The sequence below is a fragment of the Arachis stenosperma genome, chromosome 6 (assembly GCF_014773155.1).
Source record: "Arachis stenosperma cultivar V10309 chromosome 6, arast.V10309.gnm1.PFL2, whole genome shotgun sequence".
Taxonomy (NCBI): domain Eukaryota; kingdom Viridiplantae; phylum Streptophyta; class Magnoliopsida; order Fabales; family Fabaceae; genus Arachis; species Arachis stenosperma.
In genome coordinates, this window is record NC_080382.1 from 14,484,116 (window position 1) to 14,506,716 (window position 22,601).

The window sequence follows — 22,601 nt, forward strand, 5'->3', positions numbered from 1 at the left end:
ATTAGCATAATAATAATAATAATCCATATTACTCAAACTGGTTGACATGCACATTAATCACTAGAGCATAAGCTTTTTTGCTGTCATGTATTCTGCATTTCTGTTCCATTTAAATATAGCTTCTGTTATTAAGATTTTCAAATTTTCAATATGCTGTTTTTATGTACCTCTGTCAAAAGATTGATGACTTGGATCCCAATGAGTAATCTAGAAACTTCAAAACCATATTACTGTATACAGTTATCGAGCTTAAATCAGCACATCAAAAACAGACAAGTAAAAGTAAATTGCTAATCAATAATCATGCACTAACGAAGTCAATGTATGAAAACTGAATCAACAAAATTCAGTGTTTTTGTCCTTATTCGAACTCGAAGGGACATAAGAAACCGGCAAACTGTAGAATGTCGTGATATTGAAAAACCAATTTCAGCTCATTCGAATGATATATGGGAAGAATATGATAATAAAAATGAATTGATCCCAAACTTCGATTTTCCCACGCATCTTTGTTGTTTCCAGCTCAATTTTCCATTTCTTTTCACATCAACTATCAAGAATTGTACACCAAAGCATTGGCATAACAAAGAAATGATACTGACCAAATGGCATCTATAATCAGCTTAGTGACAAAGCAGAAACATTGCCACAGAAAAGTTTACTCACTGAGCCATAGCCATTTGATTACAAGCAAATAATTTCAGTCAGCAACAGCAATCATGGCAGTTCTGCAACACAGGAGCACTAAATCATGGCAGTTTCTCCCGATTGCACTAATGGCATTGCTATCGCAGCCGCAATTTAAACGATGGTCGCGAACCAATTTCGATATACCAGTTGAATTCCACGAAAGAGATCGCTAAAGCTTTCAAATCTCATCTTTTTCCTTAGCCTTCTTCAGCAATTTCGGCCTCGGATTCATCGGCTTCAAGAACCCAGCCTGCAACCTCACCATCTCCCTCAAAATCTCAATCAGCATGCTCTCAACTTCAACTCCATTCGGCTCAAGAACCCTCAAAACCCTAGCCACGGCCTCCATGGTACTCACGCAACCAGAAAACGGTTCCTTTCTCAGAATTAACTCCGAATCGTAGATGCTTCCGCCACTCACGGTCTCATCTACTCCCAAACAAACCCTAACAGCGAACCTAGATTGGAGGAACTCCTCGCTCGCCTTCACCATCTCACGCGCGTGCTTCCACGTGCCGTCGAACGCGATCAACACAAGCTCTCTCTCGCCGTTTCGCGTGAGGTCCTGCACGTTCAGGTCGGAGATGTCGACGGCCGGAGTGGAGGATGTTGCCGGAAAGAGGTAGATAACGGAAGGAGGAGGAGATCGGTCGAGCAAGGGGGAGAGGCCGGGGCGGAGACGGCGGCCGGTGACGGCGGTGGCGCGGAGAAGGGATCGAATGAGGAGAGGAGTTGTGGAGAGCTTGTGGTGCGCCTCGTGAGGGTGGTGGAGGATGAGGAGTTGTGTGGAGATTTCGATGGGGTGAGGGGGAAGCACGTGGCAGAGGCATACCGGATTAGGGCGGTGGCAGGAGGAGCAGATGGAGCGGCCGCTAGGTGACGGCTGTGGTTCCGGCGACGTGGCGGTGCCGTCGTCTTCTTTCTCTGGTGCCATGCAGTGCATTCCACGTCAAAATTCTCAAAACTCATCTAATCATTTACATAACACTTCTAAAATTTAACTCTACTTAGACCAACTCCAACGGTAAAAAAGTTGGGCCTTATTTAAATCATAATTAATAGAAATAAATATATTAAATTAATATTAAATATTGTTTATATCCTTATATTAAATTATAATTAATTAAATTTGTTTACATAAAAAAATAAATTTAATTTTTACACCTTATAAAATAAATTTTGGTTGGATTATTTATTTTTATTTATAAAATTTAAAATATTAATTATATTATAAAACTAGCCGTTGCAATACTAGCCGTTAAGTAGCCGTTGCAAAACTAGCCGTTATTTTTATTATTCTATATATACTACTTACATATACTTTTATTTTCACAATTTCTTCTACTCTTCCTTCATCTTCTTTCAAAGTTTATGAAATTAAAGTTCTACTGAAATTATTTTTTGCTCAAAAATATGGATCCAAACCAATTTAACTCTTTTTTTAATTATTTACAAAATTTTTCTCAAATTTTAAATATCCGACCATCTCAAACTTCAAACTCTCAAATTCCAAATCAAAACTTCATCCTACCAAATACATTTCAAAATCCAAATCCACAAAATCTTCCTAATTTTAATTTTCATGCTCCTTATAATAATCAATTCCCTATATTCCAACCACATAATCAAAATTCACAAACACCACATTTTTCATTTTCATCCATATTTAACCCTTTTATCGGAAACGTTACTCCAACATCCTTGCCATTTCAAACTCAATCTCAATCTTCAAACTCTCAGATTCCAAATCAAAACTTCATCCTATCAAATACATTTCAAAATCCAAATCCACAAAATCTTCCTAATTTTAATTTTCAAGCTCCTTATAATAATCAATTCCCTATATTTCAACCACATAATCAAAATTCACAAACACTACATTTTCCATTTTCATCCATATTTAACCCCTTTATCGAAAATATTACTCCAACATCCTTGCCATTTCAAACTCAATTCAGTGCATCGAGACATGACTCATTTGGTGTTGGTGGCTCTTCTAATCCGTCCCTTCATATTCCGATACAATCTAGTCCAAATTCGCAATACTCATCATCATCAAATACAGAAACACCGTTGGTTATGAAAACCGGTGTGGACTCTCCCGTTCGCCAACAAGGATCAAAGAAGAAGAGAAAGGGTAAGAGAAAAGTACAAATGTGTGAAGATCTTAGCGAAAAGGAATTATCGGTTGTTAAAAAACTATCTCTCATGAAAGATATTAACAACCTTAGAGAAAAGGAACTAATGAATAGAAAAAAAGAAAAAGAAGAGGAGAGGCAATATAGGAAAAAAATTATGGCAATCAAAGAAAAGGAGTTACAAATTCAAGCGGCAATGAAAGAACAAGACTTACAAACTCAGAAATATATTAAAGAAATGGAGATAAATGCAAAGAAAAGGGAAATGGAAATGGAAATGGAAAGGATGGCTAGAGAAAGGGAAAGAGAAATGGATATGCAAAGGATAGCTAAAGAAAGGGAAAGAGAAATGGATATGCAAATACTTAATGCTGACACATCTACAATGAGTGAAAGACGACGAGCTCTACATGAGATTGCATGTGAAAAAATAATCAATAAGTGGTTTACTTAATGGTTCCTTGTATTCATAGAGTTAAGTGGTATGTTTTATTTTTATTATATATTACCGTACGTAATGTAGTCTATTTTATTCATGTGTGATGTAACTTTTAAAATTAGTCAATATTATTACGTCGTTATTATTTATGAAAGTATCGGTAGTAAAACTAACAGTTTCCAACTTAGATAAAAATAAAAAACTAGCCGTTATTGTTTCCCTCTTCACTAAACCACTCAAAATGGCATAAATTTTGGTAGAAATTGCCAAATTGGAAGTGATCCTCTGTAATTAATGATTCATAGTTGTTTATATATTTAGTGGCAGTTGAATTAGTTATATATAACCGATTATAGATGTTTTTCGTGCATGTTCATACAAAAATCTCGAACTTAGTTCAGACAAGTTTTTATCAAAGATAGCACTAACTAAACGTCAAATATGTTAATGGGGAGAAGAAATCGCTAGCTACAAAAAAATTGCAGAATAATTTTTCCACTTTCCTTTATTTGGGTCGTGATCCAACCTATCTTTTAACTTAAGTTACAGTACACTACCACAATGTCATTTAATGAAATAGGGTAGTGCTAGGGAGCCAATGGCTTAAGTGTACAATGTGTACAATGAGCTAAATTTTTGGTCCATGAATAAAATGAACATCACCATACTAGCTAGAATAACCATCCGATACCAAGGATAGCCATCCGGATACCAAGGATAATAAACATCTCAATAAAAAATTAAACTGATTTTGGGGTTCACCAAGGATCGAACTCTTGACCTTTCGAATCTAGAACTCTAATACCATATCTGAAACCACTCATCCCAAAAGCGTAACCTGACAGGACAATATAACACTAATGGTCATATCTCTAATACTTCTTAAACCTCCATTGTACACATTGTACGCTTAAGTCATTGGCTCCCTAGACTTTTTCAATGAAATAATATACACACATAATAATAAGGGGAAAATTAAAATGATCCAACCCTGTTTATTAACACTTGAAGTAGCTTTAAAGCGATTCTTAATGAGGAAAATTGAACACCCCGCGTGACGCATGAGGCACAAGTATCTGTGGTCAGCTTTGTCACTCTTCGAATTGTTCACTTCATGAATCCAAGACTTTAACTTTCTGTTGAAGGAGGCCAGTAGATTTTGATGTTTAATGCCATAGATAAACTCTCTTGCCATAAGCCAAAAATTGTAGTACGTTACTCAAAATCGTAAATTCAAATATTCAATTACCAAAACTTGAATTCATGCCCTCAAACTAAGAGCCTCAATGTGGGGAAACCGGGAAAGTATACCTAAGTTTCTTCTTCATCATCTGAAAGCAAGCAATCTTGTATTTGTTCCCTGAAAAGAAAGCATAGTGCTATGTAAACTTTGATGCAATGAATATTGTGATCGATAGTTCCTAGCATAAGATGAGTAGAATTTTCAGGTCTACATGTAATCCAGCGAAGACCATCATGACAGTAAAAAGAATTGCAATATGAAGAAAGTAAATATTTGCCTAATAAGCAAGAGCTCAAATTTGATTTAACATGCACCCAGTAGACCAGTACCACAGTAAGGGTTTTAAAGAAGGCTGAGTGATTATAGCTAAGCATGAGATATAACTGAATTTGAAATGCAATCCATTGATCTTGACATCAAAACAGTCACTCACCTTAGCAGACTCAAGTTACAATTGTTTGCTTCCTCTGATCTGGAAACTATAGATTGGGGTAAATCCGTATAAAATTGCTCCATTGTCGTGGAATCTCTTGGAAGTATCTGATACTGACAACTAGAACAGCAAGCAGCATAAAAAAATTCACCAGTGCTACCATTATCATGGTTGCTTCGATTAACAATCTCAGACTTATCAAGTGGGCTATTGCAGAGAGGACAGAAAGATTCCGAGGAAACAGATTCATTCGATTTGAGATTATATCTCTTTTGGCGTCTTCGAGTTGCCAAGGGAACATGACCATCAGTGATCTCGGGAATCTTGTTAAATTGGAAAGGAATGAGTTTCCCAGCTGTTCTCACAATTGTGCTCTCTCTAGATGGGTTTTCTTCCTGCAAAAATGGAGTTCATTTCCAAACTTAAAGCCACAGCTACTGTAAACAAGACTTTAACATATAATTCAATTACAATAATACACATACACATACCCATACCCATGTATGCACATTTGTATATGGGTATACCAATTAAGATAACTTTATATGTTAAAACAAGAGGAGTCTAAAGGGAATCACTGGCTCCAACTGAGGTATTAATTAAACGGATCATATGACCTACTATTTTTAAAACCCAGCTTCAAAAGTGTCTCTGTTGTATAGAAGGGTAAGGACAAGGTGCAACAAATCATACCTGCAATAATTGTACAAATGATGAGACCAAGCCATTGATGGTAGAGCTTGGACTTGTAGACAACTTTAAAGTCTTTAGACTGCCCTGCCAAACAGATCAAAGACATGTACTCAATCGATTATACAACTCAGTGAGTCTGGCACATTAAAGAATACACGGAAAGTAAAGTAATATATGATACAACACTTAACATGACACAAAAGAAACAATTTTCTACCCATCAAGGCGGCAAAGCATGTTGATCTCTTGAGCGAAACAATCACGTAGAGGAAGCACAACTGGAATTTCCCATCGAGCATCAACATACTGTATATCTGCAGGTAATGAATATCCCTGACCCTGTAAAAACATGAACAGAAGGATGCACTCTATCAGGTCATCTTCTATGTAGAATGGTTGAAACAAGAAACATATATAAGAACTACAACAGAGTATAAGCTGAAAGATTAATTTTATTCATAACAATGTGGACAAGAATCTTAAACTAGGCATGGACCAGTCAATTTGGCATTCTCATGAATGAAGCATGACACAGATATTCACATTTAATGGTTATATATGGGCTACAGGACTAACGACCTTCGCTCACTCAAAATCCACAACAAACCTTCACAGTGGCTGAAATGACATGAGAAGCAATTCTTGAAATGCATGATCCTAGAACAAGTCTGTTATAACCAAATTCAGAAGCAACCTGCATAATGTAAAACATTTTAAATTAGCTGCTTTCATACACACACACACACACACACACACACACACACACACACATACATCCACAAGGCACAAGCTTCTATCTAAGATGAGATAAGTGTATGGCATTATGGCGTTCAGAATCAAACCTTTTGAAGTGCCAACATGCGAATATTAACCAACAAATCCTCCCTTCCAGTGGGATCACTCACAGCATTCAGAATCTTTAACAGCCTGTCCTTTCCGTCACTAGAATTGGACGAGTAAATTGTCTCAATAGGAACAACATGCAACTCCTTCTTTGGCGGGGCTAAACACGAAACAACCGAAGAAACAAATCCAACCGCCTCATCCATCTCACCAGAAGGAATCGGCACAACAGCACTCTCATCTATAAACACCACTCCAACACCAAACACAGGCAACGACCTATCTCTACAGGCATCAAAATTCTTCTGTGCCCTCTCTTGCAAATCATGCACATACTGCAAAGCTATCCTAAACAGAAAATGCATACATTTTCATCATCTATAAACATGACCAATCATAGTATGAACTTGGATAAGCTTCTAAAAAGAACTTTTACAAAGTAAAGCGAATATATCTTCTATCATGCTTCTAAGAGTTCACAGTAAAAACACAGATTTTCTGATTCATACAAACAAACTAAGAAATTTCATTGAACTGACCTTGAAGAAGGGCCACCTGAGAATGCAACAAGGACCTTATCGGTGGGAGAGATCATGGCGTTCGAGGTGACCGCGTATCTGAACTTCCCAAACAGGTTGCTCCTGAAGCAATCAGCGCAGAAGCGACCATCGTCGATGCCGCCGTAACCCGAAACAGAGTCGTTCAGCTTGCACTTGACGCAGATGTTCCCATTGCTCGCTGAATCGGTTTTTGTTGGAACTGCTGGATTCTCACGCTTCGGTTCTTCTTCGTCTTTGTAGCAACCGGATTGGCAACCAGAGCCGTTACACGCCATTGACGTTGAATCGAGCTTCTTCAGTCGCCGGGGTTTAGGGTTTTTCGGAACCGCCCCAATTCTCGCTAGGAATAATATTACTGCAGAAGTTTAGTCTAATTTTTTTTCCTTTCGAAATTATTTTGATTGGGCTGTAAAATGAGAATGGGCTTAGGAAGTCCCAAATATGAGAGAACAATTATTGGCACTTTCAGCCCAAATAAAAAATAAATTGGCTTGAGCCTCACCTGGGCTAGGCCTTTTTTTCACGCAACATTGGAAAAAAAAATAAAAAAAAAGAGAAAGAACTTTAGAGCTTTCATTTACGGAGACCTAAGCTCCTCACTCGCCAAACACCAGCCGCACCCTACACCACTCTTCTCCGACCATCGGCGCCACCGCCTCTGGCAACACCGCCACCACCCCGGCGGATCCCCCGGCACGACCATCGGCTTGGACATTCTTGTCGTCCACCTCCTCTCTGGCAAGCTGCTGCTTCTTATACAGTCAGTACCATTTCCCAGCTATTCGCGCCTTTTTTAATATATGATTTTTAATTATTTATTGTTGTGCATTTCTACGTTGCAATTTGAGTTCCTATTCTTGTTTGAATGTTCTTCCTCATTGATTTTTTGTTATGTGAGATTTTGTACCTGTGGAACATTTCATTGAGTTTCATTTGATCTTTTGTTTCTTGTTATCTTCTTAGGTGGAAATAAAAACGTAAGTTTTTTACGTTGTAAATAATGGGTCCTATGCATTTCCAGAATAATTTATGGTAGAACCTCTAGAAGTAGAAAACAGTTGCAATTTTAATTTTTAACTTTTAGTATTGTCACTGTTACCACCATTTCATGGATGGCAACTCTTTGTGCAGTTGCATTGTTTCTTTCTCATTGCTCTGATGAGTAGATGTGTTTCTTACATTACTTTTTGTTTATTTATTTAAATATGCAAAAGAGTATGGGATTTCCAGATGCTTCCAAGGATCTTTCATCAGAAATGGAGGTTGATGCCTTTAGGCGCCTTTTCCCACTTAAATATTTTGAGCGTCATCTTGCCGAAGCTATACGTCCTGATGGTAGATCACTTGGGAAAGCTAGAGATACAACTGTAGTTCTTGGTTAGTTGCCATTTTACTTACAATTTACCAAATCTTTGTCTTCTATGTGGCTTGTTAGTCATAAGAGAATTGGAATTGAGATTGTTAACTCTTCTGTTTAGGCGCTGTTGCATCTGCTAACGGTTCAGCACTTGTAAAGATTGGATCAACTGTCAGTTACTCCTCTCCTATCTATTTGTGTGTGTGGTATCGTTGTTAAGCAGGTTCTTGAGTCTTTTTAATTGTTTCCTTGCTTAGACTATGCTGACCGCTATTAAGATGGAAGTTATGACTCCATCCTTGGAATCACCAGATGAGGGATGTATAGGTTGGCTATCATCAGCGGTGACACTTTTATTGTAATTATGTAGTCTTATCCATAAATCATATATTTCGATATTTAAACATGTTATCTCTTCTATTTCAGCTATTGATTTCCACATGCCTCCAATTTGTTCTCCAATTGTTAGACCTGGAAGGCCTGCTGAAGCAGCACCAGTTATTTCAAAGCAATTGTCTGACACTATTTCCAGGCAAGTTGTTTTCTTTCCTATCACTTTGCTAGGTTCCATATTTGTGATCCTGCAATGAGCAAGCTGAACTAACAACTACCAACGTCACTTCAACCCCCCCCCCCCCCCCCCTCCTTTTTTTTTTCTCTTTCTCCGTTATTTTGCAAATTGAACTGTTTATATGTTTAAGTCTAGTAATTATTTGTTCAACTAACAAACCAAATTATACATTTTAATATAAGTCAAGATTTGAAGTCATAATTATATTGTTTTTTACACTGAATTCCATGTTCAAATCTAGATTACATAACTGATCATGTCGTCCCTCCTTGTTAATTGTCTAATATATCTAATGTATTTCAATTATCAACAAAATTGACCCTATTGTTTTTATTCTCTTCCAGTTCTGGAAGTATTGATTTAAAAGAGTTGTCTTTGGTTACTGGAAAAGCTGCATGGATGGCTTACTTGGTAAGCTTCTATATGGACTGCATTTATCAAATTTCACAGAGCAAACATAGAAAAGGATGGATAAAACTCCAACTTTAATGTGAGATACCCTGTCTTTGTTTGCTCTGATTGCATGGTTGTCAATTTATTGAATTGACATAATACTGCCTTCGTTATCATGCAGGATGTCTATTGTTTGGATGCTGATGGTGCTCTTTTTGATGCAGCTTTACTTTCGGCAGTAGCTGCCTTATCTCATTGTAAGTGTCATTTATTTAATTATGAATATCATTCAGAGCATATATGACTTTCATCCTATAAAAACAGCAAAATGATACTTCCTGCATTTTAGGTTTTTGGTAAAGAATGTTAATACTTACAAATGCATGCTAGTTTGGAGATCTTGATAAGAATATGAGGTGTGGTCTGTGACTACCTCTTAGTACACCATACATGAATTGAGTCAAGTGTTCTAGAAGAGTTACACTTGACATAGAATATGAACATGTTTTATACTTTTATTTATTGTGTGTTACAATGACGTCTTTTGACCTCATATATCTATATGTGTGTATGTATTTCTGTCTTCTAAAATTATTTGGAATATCAAAATGCAAGTGTCGAGTTTTGAACGCAATAATTTTAATCTTATCAGGCCCACCAAATTATTGAAATGTGTATATATTGTGGTTATCTGATTTTTTAAGAACTGAATGATTGATGTTGAGAACACTATTACTAATTGTTTCTTACCAAAATCTTGCTTTCTTCATTATTATATGCAGCATCTAGTTGCATTTTTCTTTTTATGCATTAGACCAATTAAAATGATACATCCCACCTGCCATTACTTATACATTTCTTAAATGCATGGAAATCAAATTTCAAGTTTACCAGTGACTATTCTGATTTTATGCTGATAAAATCTATGTATTATTGTTGGTGTTGTTGATTTGAGCCACTGTTTTAATTATATGTACTATTAGTTTTGCTTTCCTTACATAAATTTCCATGTCGACAGTGCAAATACCTGCCGTTGCAATGAATGATGATGGCAAAATAGTGCTCTTGTCCGAGGATGATGGACAAAAGAAGGCACAAGAGCCAGTTAATAAAGAGAAAAGGAATCTTACACTAAGAAGCATTCCATTCTCGTTGACGTGCATACTCCACAAGAACTACATCTTGGTAGATCCCACTGCTGAAGAAGAATCTGTTATGGAAACCGTGGTTACTATAGCTTTAGATACATCTGGCCAACTTGTATCCCTTTACAAGCCTGGTGGCCCAGTTCTTGCCTTCACATCTGCTATCCAGGTTGGTTTGCTAATTGTGACAGCACTAACAAAGTGAACCTTCTCAAACTATAGCATAAACATTGCTCGTCTCATTTTGATTCTGCATACCAAAATGTTCCATTTATTAAAATTTCCATCTAATTTCTAATTTGTACTTGATTAGGAGAGTTTATTATGTATCCTGTATAAATCATTTACACATACATGTATGATTGATGAAATGGTGTTCATAGAAGTTGATAATTGTAATTGATATGCTTTCAGGACTGTGTTGCATTGACTAGGCAAAGAGTAAAGGAACTAAAGGGCATCTTAGAGGAAGCAAATTCTACTATGCAAGTTGAGTAGAATTAGGAGTCAAATTTCAGGGCTTTGAATGGTTTGTATATTCTGAATCACAGTTACTAAGACTTTATTTAAAATTTTTCCTTTTCAACCATTTCAATCTATGACACGTTTCAATACTATTCTAAATGAGTTACTTGGTTGATATTTTTACGGAATTTTCAAAGGTGTGTAGAAAAACATTTATTGGAGTTTTTTGTATTGGTAGATGCAAGTTCAAACATAAGTAATTGGAAAGTTACAATGACATTCACCAAAACTAAGTAATCCCTCACAGGTTGGATTTTGCTTGTATTCTAGATCTTGATCACATCAAATCAACCATTATTTGATGTTCCCAATTTACAAAGAAAGACAAAAATGACATATGGCTGCCTTTGCATCGGTGATATAACTAATATTATTGCCAAGTGTAGGACTACTGACCATAAATGAAAAGGCATTCCTTTTTCAATGAAGTTCATTAGAATAAAATCATTTGCAGAAATTCACATGAATTCCACGAGTAAGTTAATTTGTAAACTTTTAAGGAAAAAGAATCAATTCTTTAAAGAGAATAGTAGAGTTCAATGATAGAACTGAAACCCAAGTTATTTCACTTTTAATTTAATTTAGCGATATTTTTACTAATGGGATCGCTTAATAGTCTCTTTGTTAAAAAAAAGATCATTTTACCCCTGCACAACTTGCATATCAAAGCCTAGTTTCCTTCATACCCAAATTTCAGGCATTATCTCCTATTATCCAATTATTATTGTTATACAACTCGATGAAGTAACAAAAAAAAAAAAAGGTAACTCATCATTATATGACAATTGATTACATAAGTCAATAAATGGTAATCATATCTTTATGGTGATGTGAAGTCTACAAAAACCTTTATGGTGATGTGAAGCTAGATAAATCGCACTTGTGCAAACTAACCTTTCGGTGAAATGAGGGAATCATTTTACGAAAATGAATAACTTAAGTCACTATGAGTGTTCTTTCTTTATAGGTAGTAAAGATATGGGGTGAGAAAAAGCATCCCTACAATTTCATCTGCCCAGAAAGCCCTTTGAAAGAGCCATAAAGAGACTGAGATTTTCTAAAACTGAAAACATTTTCTATTTTAGCTGAGTCTGGTTGAGAAGTCTCTGCTTTGTAATCATCGGAATGGAGGTTCCCATAAACTCTTATACTTAAAGTCTTCTTTTGAGGTGCACCAACTTTGACATATTCATTGAAGAAGTCTATCAAATCTTGAAGAGTAAGCTGTCTTAATGCTTCAACCTATGCCAAAGCCACACAATAGAATATAGCTAATTCAGTACAAGCATGATGCTCTATAACTAAAATCCAGTTTTGAGCGTATTCTTCTGACACATGTATTGTATTTTGAACTGTATTCATACCTCAAAGTCTTTCCTATCAAACCTCAGAGTTCCATCAGTAATCTCTCGCCAGAAGAATGCTGATTCTTCCCTCAAGTTTTTGTGTTTTTCTAGTTTCATATCTATCAATGCATTTACGTTGCTCTGCATACAGTTGAGAAGTCAGATACACAACAGGTATTTTCAATGCAACTACCAACAACAGATAATAACAATTCAATAGAAAGTACAGTTAAAAAACATCCAGAAGACCTTAAAGTCATCAGCTGTCATCTCAAGTAGTTTGGCCTCGAACATATTCAGAAATGCCTCAACTCTTTGATCGATATTTCCAGGACCCTGAGAAAGAAGCAGAATATTATTAGCATGAAGCAACCAGGACATTGTTTACAAAATGATTTAAATATATCTCCAACTACCTTTACTGTGGATTGGATAATAAACTGCAGCCCACGTATACCGCGATCATTCCTACAAGCATTCAAAACATAAGTTGAAACACACGGAGATACTTTATACTGAATATGGGTATCAGATGCTAAAATCATACATACCTTTGCATGAGCACAGTAATGTACCCTAGCTGCTCAACTGATCGAAGCTGATGGAAGGCTGCTTGCTTTGCAACAAGGGCAAAAAGCTGAAGTTTAACATTCAGCTTGAAGTCATCTCGACCAACCTGCAAAATTCTCTCAAGTGGGTGAACAATGGCTACAAATTACAAGAACAAGGATTCATCTAATCAATGATACGGCCAAAGTTAAGGGAAAAATACAAGTCTACATATACTTGAGAAACTGAGCCTTGTACACTGAGTAGGGTTGTTGATTACATGGATTTAATGGTGCCATTCTCTAGCATGAATCATATTCATGTTTAAATCATTAAAATTTAAATCTATTTTAATAATTTTTCGCTATGGTTTTTCTCGGTCCCCCTCTTGCTATAATCCATCTGATGTATTCTCCTTATTGGGGACTCTACAGGCAAAACACAATTATCAAAAATGAGAAAATCTACCTGTATATAATGCACAAGAGCAGAATTCTCATCATTAGGATTAAGACATTCTGATGGGTAGAAGTAATTCGTGCCACTTTCAAGCTTAACAACCCGATTTGTTACATGCTGAGATGGAAATAAAGGCTGGCACAAAGGTTTTGAACACTTAAAGAGAACATCTTCTATGTGTCTAACCATTAACTCTGCTTCATTACCTTCAATATTTCCTGTAAAATATGCTAAATATTTTAAGCCCAATTGAATTGGAAAGCAACAAAACAGTACGGAGCCAAAAGAAGAGAGACAAATAACAACCTGCTACATAGAACTCCAAAAAGGATCTTGAGAGCATAGCTGGTACAAATTTTGAAAGATCTTCAGGCTGAAGAAGTGGAAGCACTTCTAGCTGTTCCATCCAAGGCCAGGTCTGATCTTGAAGTATCAACGAGCAATAGTACATAGCTTGTTGATATGGTTGTTGATACTTGGAATTCTGGTACTCTTTGGTTACCATTTCCTGATAAATGGGTTTGTAAAAACAAATATTTTTGTTTAGAAAAATGACATGGATAAACTACAGAATAAATATTGCAGACTCAACTTTTTAAATATATTTTCTTATTACGGAATAAACTTGAAGAAAATAACTGCCAATTTTAAATGGAAAGAGATAAATAGGCAAAGGCACTACCAAAGAATCAACCAACCCATGGTCTACAAGAATCAATTCAATCCTCATACAATACCTTAATAACTGAGAACCTGTCAGTTTGCACTCTGAATGTTGCAATCTTTTCAATTATAGTTTCAAGTAAAATCCTTAACTTGTGATTATAACCAAGGACAGTCACCTGAAAGATATCATGGCAGTTTTATCTTTTATGAAGATGTGGAAATAACATACTAAAAAGACAGGAAGGAAAATAACGAGCATAAAAATTATGAATGTGTAAATCAAGTTCCTCACTACCTCTCTTTTCTGTTTTTCTTTCAACTCCCCCCACAAATTTTATCATACAAAGCATCCGAAGCAGCAGCAGTAAACTCCAAAACCATATAGTTTTGCTCTTAAATTAATAATAATCAATATCCCACTTATGAATATTTAAAATAAATTATCACCACTCTCTATGTCAATTATCATAAAAATGTAGATATGAACACACAATATCTTAGCATATTTATATAATTTTCAAAACAGAAGTTGTAACCTTGAAAGTAAAATTATATGAAAAAAGATACCTGGAAACCACTATCTGTGTGATTCACACCGTAATTTAAACCGGCAACCTGGGCATAATAAGCTAAAAACAGATTCACAGTAAGAACCTCTTAAACTTGTATTTTACTAACAAAATGGATGCATTATTGCAAAAATCTCTTTACAAAGAAGTCAATGAATAAAACTAGCAACCCACCATATTCATTCAGATAATCCATCAATAATTGTGTAAAAATATGAGTCAAAACTTCAGCCTCAGGAGAGCTTCCAGCATACGGGCAATTGAAGTCAATCTTTACGTAAGCCTTGGGAGTGGAAAACAATGTATCTGGCTTGTACCATAAGGCAGAATATGATGACCTGCTTAACAAAACTGGAAATTTTACCTGTTTCAAAATATTAATAACTTAGTCAAGATACTCATGTAGGAATCCTAGATAAATAGAAATAATTATATATGTCATACTTTCTCTTGCACAGGCTTCAGTGACAAGTCAGTGGGAATGAATACATTGGGAGCCGGAAGATGCAGATTTTGATCAGGAGAAGAATGCACCCATTCCTGCAGATAGAAGCTTATGTAGGACCGTCAGGTTCCATTCTTTCATGACAGTTTCACTATATAACTTGAAATAATGAACATTGTGTTCAATTCAGTCCAAAAATCAAGCATAGCTAATGATATCAACACAGACCTGAATCACAGAGCTGGAAATCTTTTCAATGGAATATTTAGTTCCATACCATGGCTCCACCCTATCAGTATGCTCCTCAAAATTTTTGGACTCCCAAAAGATTCTATATGATAGTTAAGAGTTAGATTAGTATCTGTAACAAGGCCACAGCCAATGGATATAAATGAATAATCACAACAATAGAAATAAGAAAAAACAAAATAGATAACTTACATAAAAAAATTGAAATATTAATTGCAAAAAGCTTCAAATTTACAATGCTAGCCTATATTTACAATGAAAACAAATCAACTTTATAATTTATTTTATCAAGCTCCTCAATTGGTCTACACATAGTTTACAATCTTAACAACCAAGTTCAGTCATAACCCCTAGAACATAATGCATGCTCGTTGGATCAACCTTAGATGTCCTTTCATAATCTTCTCAAAAGGAGAAAGCCATAGCAAATTACCCTCAACCAATCAGTAATTAAATCTTTTTTTAAAACACATTTTTATCAAATCAATGTGGAGTATATGTTAATTTGAAAAACCATTGATTCTTACAAAGAGGAGAGTTGTGTTAGGTAGGCCATCGACAAGCCAAAGTAAACTTTTTGAAATCTCTATAGTCAACTACACCTAGTGACATAAGGCTATATAGTTATAGATGCTGTTGTAATGTCAAGTAATAATCATGGTCTTGCAAAATCACCTACAACAATCTTATACGGATTTTCTTTTTAGATAAAAAACCATTCATGAATCTCAACCTTATAACTTAAGCTCTTTTGGTAATTTTGCAGATGTAACAACTTAGGCTTTTAGAAATATAAGATTTTTACCTATTTTATTTTAGTGCATTTACCTGACATTGTTTGGAGAAAGCTGATCTAGAACCATTTTGATAACACTTGGGCTGAACTTAGTAGGCAAAGATGATCCTATCAACCAATCTTTTGGAGGATATAACTGAAAAAATAACGCAGATGCATTAGAATTACAATTTCTAAGAAAAAGGATTTATTGCCAACAACATATTATCACATTGGAACTTAATCATCAAAAGAAAAGAAATGGAGTACCTGCATATTTGATGAAATGTGAACAACATAATCAATTGGAGGAATTTTGTCTTGATAATGAAACTTGGTCTCACAAACAGCTGAAAGCTTCATGGACATCCAAAATTGCATTATAATCAATTGAAACCAGGTGCAAAAACAGAGTATATCATTTAGAAAGCATGAATAAAAACCAGTTCTAGAGGACATATTAAGCAATCAAACACAATCTATATCCATACCTCTTCAAATATCCATTCGCAAACACCAGAATGTTGTAGAAGTTCAACATATTTGAACAACAACCCTATGATATCTTGTATGTGCTCTACAGATTGAAGCCAAAAGAGTGAATGAGGTTAAAGAATCAATGAACGATGCTTCACGTATTTTGAATTTAGCATGACTAATAACAACGACAATAATACTAACAATGTCAATGATGTTGATTACAGCAATTACAATCATGAAAATACTTGTTGAATGTGGGAAGAAATGTACAAACGAATAAGTGAATGACAGAGGAATTAGGGAGGGAAGAGAAATCTAACCATGTCCGGCATCTGTAAGCTCAATTGAAACCTTAAAGAAAGCAAAGTCCAAACTCCAATCTGATTCACCTGCTGACAAGCCCGTAGCCCATCCTGCAAAGTGGATTTTAATGAGACATTTCAAAATACATAAAAGCTTGAATATGTCTGGATGAACTTATTATTAAGGAGACCCCTAATCCAGAACCCTGAAGATCATATGTACATCCATGATGAGCATAAGGACAACTGCATTGCGTAAGTCAAGCTGGTCTAAATGTTGAGTTTTCAGTTGGCCCTGGCTCCAAGTAGTGACAGACTGTTGGAGAAAGGAAGAGACATAGAAAATATATTTCTGGACACTAACTTAAATTATTAACTTCCAGTGTGTATTTATATACACTGCAAAAGGAGTGGCACTTATATATAATATATGCTTGCAAGTCCAAAACCCAAAATTTCAAAGGATCCATTATTAGTCTTACAATGACAATAGAAATTATATGCAGAGAGATTGGCCTGCTTTGATACAATGGTCAATCTTGTACAAACTACATGTATTCTTTTTCTTTCTTGCAAAGATGCCTTATCATCTCTCTATGTACTCTTCTCTCTCATATCCATAAATTTCTTTTTCTGTCAAATAAAAAGGAAGGAACAAGAGGATGTTTGCTTATAGTTTATAGAATTAGACAAGGAAAAGGCTAAGTGAAAACTATTTCAAGAACAATTTCAGCCCATAAAATGCCGATACATAACCATAGGAATTTTTAAGTATATAAAAGAATTAAATTTAAGTATTCCAGAAAATTAATAACAAAATATCCAACAGATGTGCAGAACCCACCCAATGTTTTCAAGATGTAATATAAAGACCCTTCTCCTTCGTGGCCAATAAGATGACCAAGATACCTGCATGGACCCTCATTGTAGTGACGAATCTCAGGGGTCACCGGCCATAAAATTTTCAATTTATGACCTTGCTTTATTGGGACAGTCTTGACAAGAATCTAAAACAGGAAGGCAAAACAGGAATTGCATTAGAATCAGCACACAAGGAGCCAGCTAGAATTACCATCGAGTCATAAACAGAACATGTATACCTGCAAATGCTCTGATTTACATGGCTGACCAGGAGGGTGGAAAGAACTTCTGTTGGTGTTTCTAATATTCTGGAACTTTACTTCCACAATGTTTTGAATTTTATCAAGGCTTTCTGAAAATATCAATGTATAACTATTGTATCAGCCATTTCAGGAAAATAATTAGTAGAAACTGTAACTGACAGAAAAATATCGTTTACCATTAGTATATACAACTAGACACATTATATTGGCAGAATAGTGGTGGTCATAGAATTTGAGAAGCTCATTCCTTGTGTCTAATCCTTTTTCTTTTGGTTTAACTTCCAAAGTGTCCCAGTTACCTGTACACAGAAAAAAAAGTTTATTTAATTATTTTAGAACTACAAGAAATTTATGATGCTAAGAAGATTATCACCCTCATAATGTTGATTACACCTGGAGAGGGGGGAAATTTCCAAAATAAGTTATACCACAGTTAAGCATACTCATAAATTACATTGTGAAAAACAAACCAATAACTGACCTGTACTAAATTTGTGATAAGGATGATCTTCAGAACTGAGATGTTTCTGAAGCTGTACAGATTGTGATGTTTCACATGGAGAGACAGAGCAAAATTAAAACAGATGAACGACAAGAACTGAAAATTTAGCAAATAAAACTAGGCTATTTGCCTAGTAGGGATGAATAATCACTTTGACCCAATAAATACGAGTTGAAGTTTATTAAGATTCATAAATCTGAGGTTGAAGACAAGAAATCCAATCTCCTTGTCCATTCCTCAACTTTGCGGCTGAGGATAGGATCAATGGTTCTTCCATATTCTTATATCCTCCAACTACCAATCATCCAAATATTTCAATAATGATAAAAGAAATAGTTTCAGAGAGTTTGATTTCATTAATAAAAGCTATGGAACACATCCAGAAATGAAAACTACTTCCAAAAGTACATACTCAAAGTAAAAAATCTTGAAAAACATTGCTGCACATAAACTTCTGAATTCTGTTATCAAACAATCAAGTTTACCAAGCATATACCTGGTTCATTCTCCATGGATCAGATAGTAAATTCTTCTGGTTTTCTGCAAGAAATGGACCAAAGAAAAGGATATAGATATGTCAAGGGAGATAAAACTAAAGCTACCAAATGAAGTTAAAATGATTGTCTTACCAGAGTCAACAGCTTTAATTTCCCTTGTGGTAGCATCAGGAGACATCAATGGGTTAGTAAAGAACTGGGAAAATCTGTCCAGGGCCTCTTCAAACCCATCTGTGTTAACATCAAAATAATAGTTGGTATGCTCAGCAGATGTAAATGCATTTGTGCTTCCTCCATGCTGTGTCAGGTAGACACACCGCATAGAAAATCAAGCAAAAGTGATTAGCAAACAGATGTCAGGAAGTCTTTTTGAAAATGGAAAAATTTAAGAGTTTTAGCTTCTAATATTAAAATGAAAGACATCAGTATACAATGTGTGTTATATTTTGCTCAGTTTAAGAGAAGGGGTTTCCTTTTAATGCTTCAAAATCAATTGTGGGTACTCTTACCCCTCTCCAATTTGTTTGGTTTTAAAGTTGAACCGATGCTGAAAATCAATTTTAGGCTTCAAAATCAATGAACTGAAAAATTGTTATCTTAAAAATTATTTTTGAAATCAAACTAACAAATACAAATCATTTTACCTTAAAATAAATTCTAACCAAATCAATTAATACAAAACTAATTCCATCCAAATAAATTGCCCAAATGCAAAAAAAATCACACATGTAAAGTCCGAGGGTCAAAATCAGGACTTCATGATTATTAAGTATTGCACTAGTATCTTAGCAAGATGAAAATATTGCTCTAGCAAGTATGCTTTTGTTGGTAATATATGCAATTTTCCTTCGCAGATCTACTTTTACCCTGCCAATAGTACTTGTATTGATAGCTACTAACATAAATTAAAAACAACACCAGAAGACAAATCCCAGCCAAAGCCACAAAATAAAAGGCTCCTTAAAATAAATAAATAAATTAGCATGCCAAAGGCCCAAAATCACAAGAGTTCAGCAGAATATTAATTTTAGTTTCCGATATACTCAATGGACAGAAATGAAAGGTTACATCTCAGTTTCCTTAAATGCTCAGAGATACCCTAATGGCAATGCACACTCAATTTCAACAGTTTTCAACTTTTCATATGACCGTCATATCCTAACCACAAGCATTAATAACATTGTGCTATATGCTAAGGATGGATACTTTCAGCTTTCATGTTCTCACAGCTAGAGAGGAACAAAACTGGAGAGTTCAACCAGGATACATATGGCAGCAGGGCTAAACAATCAATCAATCACTTCATAAAGAGAAGTACCAATATCAAAATTCATAAACACTTCCAGGAATGACATTTTTTTTAGTGTTAATTCTACCTCAGTGATATACTTGGAGTAGCTATCTTCCACCGGATACTTTTCACTGGCATAAAACAGCATGTGCTCTGTCAACCATGAAAAAAGGCACATCAAAAATTAAATTTTCTAAAAAGGTATAAATATTCCACACCCCACCACAAGAAACAATTATCTTAAATTCTCATAACACAACTCTTTAGCATAAATATAACAATAATCCAAACACCAAACATTAATATCTTCAGTTCCTAATCGAGCTACATATTGGTGGAACAAGGTGGAATGGAATGGGAGAGGATGGAATTTTAACGAGTCCCGTTGTTTGGATTGAATAAAATGGATAGAATGATATGGAAAATGGTAATAGATTCTATCCAATACCACAACTTCTCCTCATTTTTCTTCCCCTAATTTGGGAGAAATATGATTGTGAATTGCTATTTGCTAACTTTTTCCCCCACAACATTTACTACACTCCGTTGGAATATCTAAACAACAGAATGGAATATTACTCCTTTCCATTACTAAAATATCCACGCAAATGAACAATATAGTGGAACAATCATATTGCTCCGCTCCACTTCATTCCATCTACTCCATCTTATTTCATTATATTCCACTCCATTCCGCTACTTGCCACCAATCGACTATGAACAGGGAATATCGATATTCAATAGTGCTAAAAGTGACCGATAAATAGCTTCTATCATTAACTCCCCATTATAATTTTCAACTAAAGCAAGGCTAAATATGATAATTGCCTATCTTGGATGAACGTGATTCAAAGAGCACATTTAACCGCAAACAAAGAATCCAATCCAAATCAACATGCAACGAGTAAAAAGAACAAATTACTTAATTGAAAAAGAAAAAGAAACCTAGGAAATGGGCAAGGCCTTCGAGGCCAGCAGGGTCGCTGAAGGAACCTACTCCAACGTCCATGGAAGCAGCACACTGCAAACAGCCAAAACAAGAATCAACCAAATAAAATTGAAATCAAAAAATGAAAATAAAAAATCAGAGAGAGAATACCTTGTCGGTGTCGGGATCGGAGATGAGAAGGACCTGAAGGGAGTTGGGAAGGATGATCCTTCTGTAATCCCTCTTGTCCGTACGTGCCTTCACGATCTCTGCAGCTCCTTCCATTCCCGCTACCATTTCCTCCTCCTCTTCTTGTTGAGTTCTCTCTCTTTCTCAGCTCACAGAGAGTGAAGAAAGAACCCTAACAGTGCGAATGTTTATTCTTAATTATTGAATTTCAAATTGGGAGAATCGGGAATTTAGAGAACAGAATAGAATTTGGTTGAGATAATGTGAAGTGAAGTGTGTGGTTGGTGGTGGTGCAGAGTGGACTGTTAGTGAAGTAGTCGTCGTCTTCTTCTATCACACTCAATCTCTCTTTCTCTCTTTATCTCTATATTGGTTACGGTTACGGTGACCATACTGCTCTAAAAAATTTACTAAACTTAAAGTAACGTTTTTTTATTATTTAATAATTTTTTTAAAAAAATGTTGCTAAAGTATAAAAATATAACTTTAAATTAACAATATTTTATAATTATAGTAAATATAAGCATATTAAAATTTACCTCTAATTCTGTCTATCTTATACTTGCGTTACATAATCGGTTCCAAACCCGGATAAAGGAGAAAAGTTGTGTTAGGTTTTCAACAACTAATATAAAAACTTAGTCGAATCTTCCTAATATGAATCAAATGCGTTATTGGGCTAAAATTAGGTCATTGCCCGAAAGCAATGCACTGTATAACTCGAGTACAGTATCAAATGAGCAAGAGCTGCTGCATGGGTACCCGAATGTAGTGTTAAATGAGCAAGGGTTTCCGCGATTTCGTGAACAGATGAGGGTAAATAAACTAGTTCACAAAGTAAAAGGTAAAAGTCGGAGCAACAGAAGGTTGAGATTTGAGACATGGGACATAGGCACCCTAACAGAAAAATCCATGGAAGTGGTGGACACCATAAGTCCATAACAAGAAGAAAGATTAACATTATGTGCCTACAAGAAACAAAGTGGGCTGGTGTGAAGGATAGGGAGTTGGATACTTCCGGATAGGGGTATTCAAATTCAAACCGATCCAAATTAAACCGCTCATCCAATCCAATCCAAATCAAAAACCGATTAAAACCGCACTAATTCGGATTTGATTGAATTCTATTTTTTGCAAACCACTGGATCGGATCGGATTTCGGATCTACTTTTCATAACCGATCCAATCCAATTCAAACTG

General features: G+C 35.4%; 4 protein-coding genes across 8 annotated transcripts; 1 reads left to right on the top strand and 3 right to left on the bottom strand.

Annotated features, from left to right (window-relative positions):
* Positions 1 to 311: 311 nt before the first annotated feature.
* On the bottom strand, positions 312 to 1,654 carry LOC130936044 (tRNA-uridine aminocarboxypropyltransferase A). Its single transcript, XM_057866013.1, has one exon. The coding sequence runs from the start codon at positions 1,631 to 1,633 to the stop codon at positions 869 to 871; it is 765 nt and encodes a 254-aa protein (XP_057721996.1). The 5' UTR covers positions 1,634 to 1,654; the 3' UTR covers positions 312 to 868.
* A 2,055-nt stretch (positions 1,655 to 3,709) lies between these two features.
* LOC130932686 (cytoplasmic tRNA 2-thiolation protein 2) lies at positions 3,710 to 7,384 on the bottom strand. Of its 3 annotated transcripts, none has more exons than XM_057862080.1 (8): positions 7,019 to 7,384; positions 6,479 to 6,827; positions 6,244 to 6,330; positions 5,854 to 5,975; positions 5,637 to 5,715; positions 4,944 to 5,338; positions 4,579 to 4,627; positions 3,710 to 4,403 (listed from the first exon to the last, which is right to left on the bottom strand). In XM_057862080.1, the coding sequence occupies exons 1-7, from the start codon at positions 7,312 to 7,314 to the stop codon at positions 4,579 to 4,581; spliced, it is 1,377 nt and encodes a 458-aa protein (XP_057718063.1). In that variant the 5' UTR covers positions 7,315 to 7,384; the 3' UTR covers positions 3,710 to 4,403. The 3 variants fall into 3 exon arrangements, 2 of the variants coding, with proteins under 2 accessions (XP_057718063.1, XP_057718062.1); XR_009067515.1 differs by having other exon boundaries at positions 3,711 to 4,403; positions 4,517 to 4,627; XM_057862079.1 differs by having other exon boundaries at positions 3,711 to 4,627.
* Positions 7,385 to 7,606: 222 nt separating this feature from the next.
* Positions 7,607 to 11,254, top strand: LOC130935921 (uncharacterized). Of its 2 annotated transcripts, none has more exons than XM_057865849.1 (9): positions 7,607 to 7,799; positions 8,254 to 8,416; positions 8,518 to 8,567; positions 8,654 to 8,723; positions 8,823 to 8,928; positions 9,312 to 9,378; positions 9,542 to 9,617; positions 10,379 to 10,674; positions 10,920 to 11,252. In XM_057865849.1, the coding sequence occupies exons 2-9, from the start codon at positions 8,257 to 8,259 to the stop codon at positions 11,001 to 11,003; spliced, it is 909 nt and encodes a 302-aa protein (XP_057721832.1). In that variant the 5' UTR covers positions 7,607 to 7,799; positions 8,254 to 8,256; the 3' UTR covers positions 11,004 to 11,252. The 2 variants fall into 2 exon arrangements, with proteins under 2 accessions (XP_057721832.1, XP_057721833.1); XM_057865850.1 differs by having other exon boundaries at positions 7,608 to 7,799; positions 8,270 to 8,416; positions 10,920 to 11,254.
* Positions 11,255 to 11,804: 550 nt separating this feature from the next.
* Positions 11,805 to 21,758, bottom strand: LOC130933449 (insulin-degrading enzyme-like 1, peroxisomal). Of its 2 annotated transcripts, XM_057863065.1 has the most exons (25): positions 21,384 to 21,758; positions 21,230 to 21,305; positions 20,370 to 20,437; positions 19,126 to 19,291; positions 18,993 to 19,036; positions 18,476 to 18,527; positions 18,171 to 18,293; positions 17,971 to 18,083; positions 17,715 to 17,877; positions 16,889 to 16,981; positions 16,580 to 16,665; positions 16,359 to 16,445; positions 16,142 to 16,245; positions 15,293 to 15,395; positions 15,064 to 15,159; positions 14,794 to 14,983; positions 14,618 to 14,679; positions 14,122 to 14,226; positions 13,691 to 13,892; positions 13,394 to 13,602; positions 12,928 to 13,052; positions 12,793 to 12,844; positions 12,626 to 12,712; positions 12,395 to 12,517; positions 11,805 to 12,272 (listed from the first exon to the last, which is right to left on the bottom strand). In XM_057863065.1, exons 1-25 carry the CDS (start codon positions 21,507 to 21,509, stop codon positions 12,030 to 12,032), a joined length of 2,898 nt encoding a protein of 965 aa, XP_057719048.1. In that variant the 5' UTR covers positions 21,510 to 21,758; the 3' UTR covers positions 11,805 to 12,029. The 2 variants fall into 2 exon arrangements, with proteins under 2 accessions (XP_057719048.1, XP_057719049.1); XM_057863066.1 differs by lacking the exons at positions 18,476 to 18,527; positions 18,993 to 19,036; positions 19,126 to 19,291; ... (1 more) ...; positions 21,230 to 21,305; positions 21,384 to 21,758 and having other exon boundaries at positions 17,780 to 17,877; positions 18,171 to 18,289.
* Between the last annotated feature and the right edge of the window lie 843 nt (positions 21,759 to 22,601).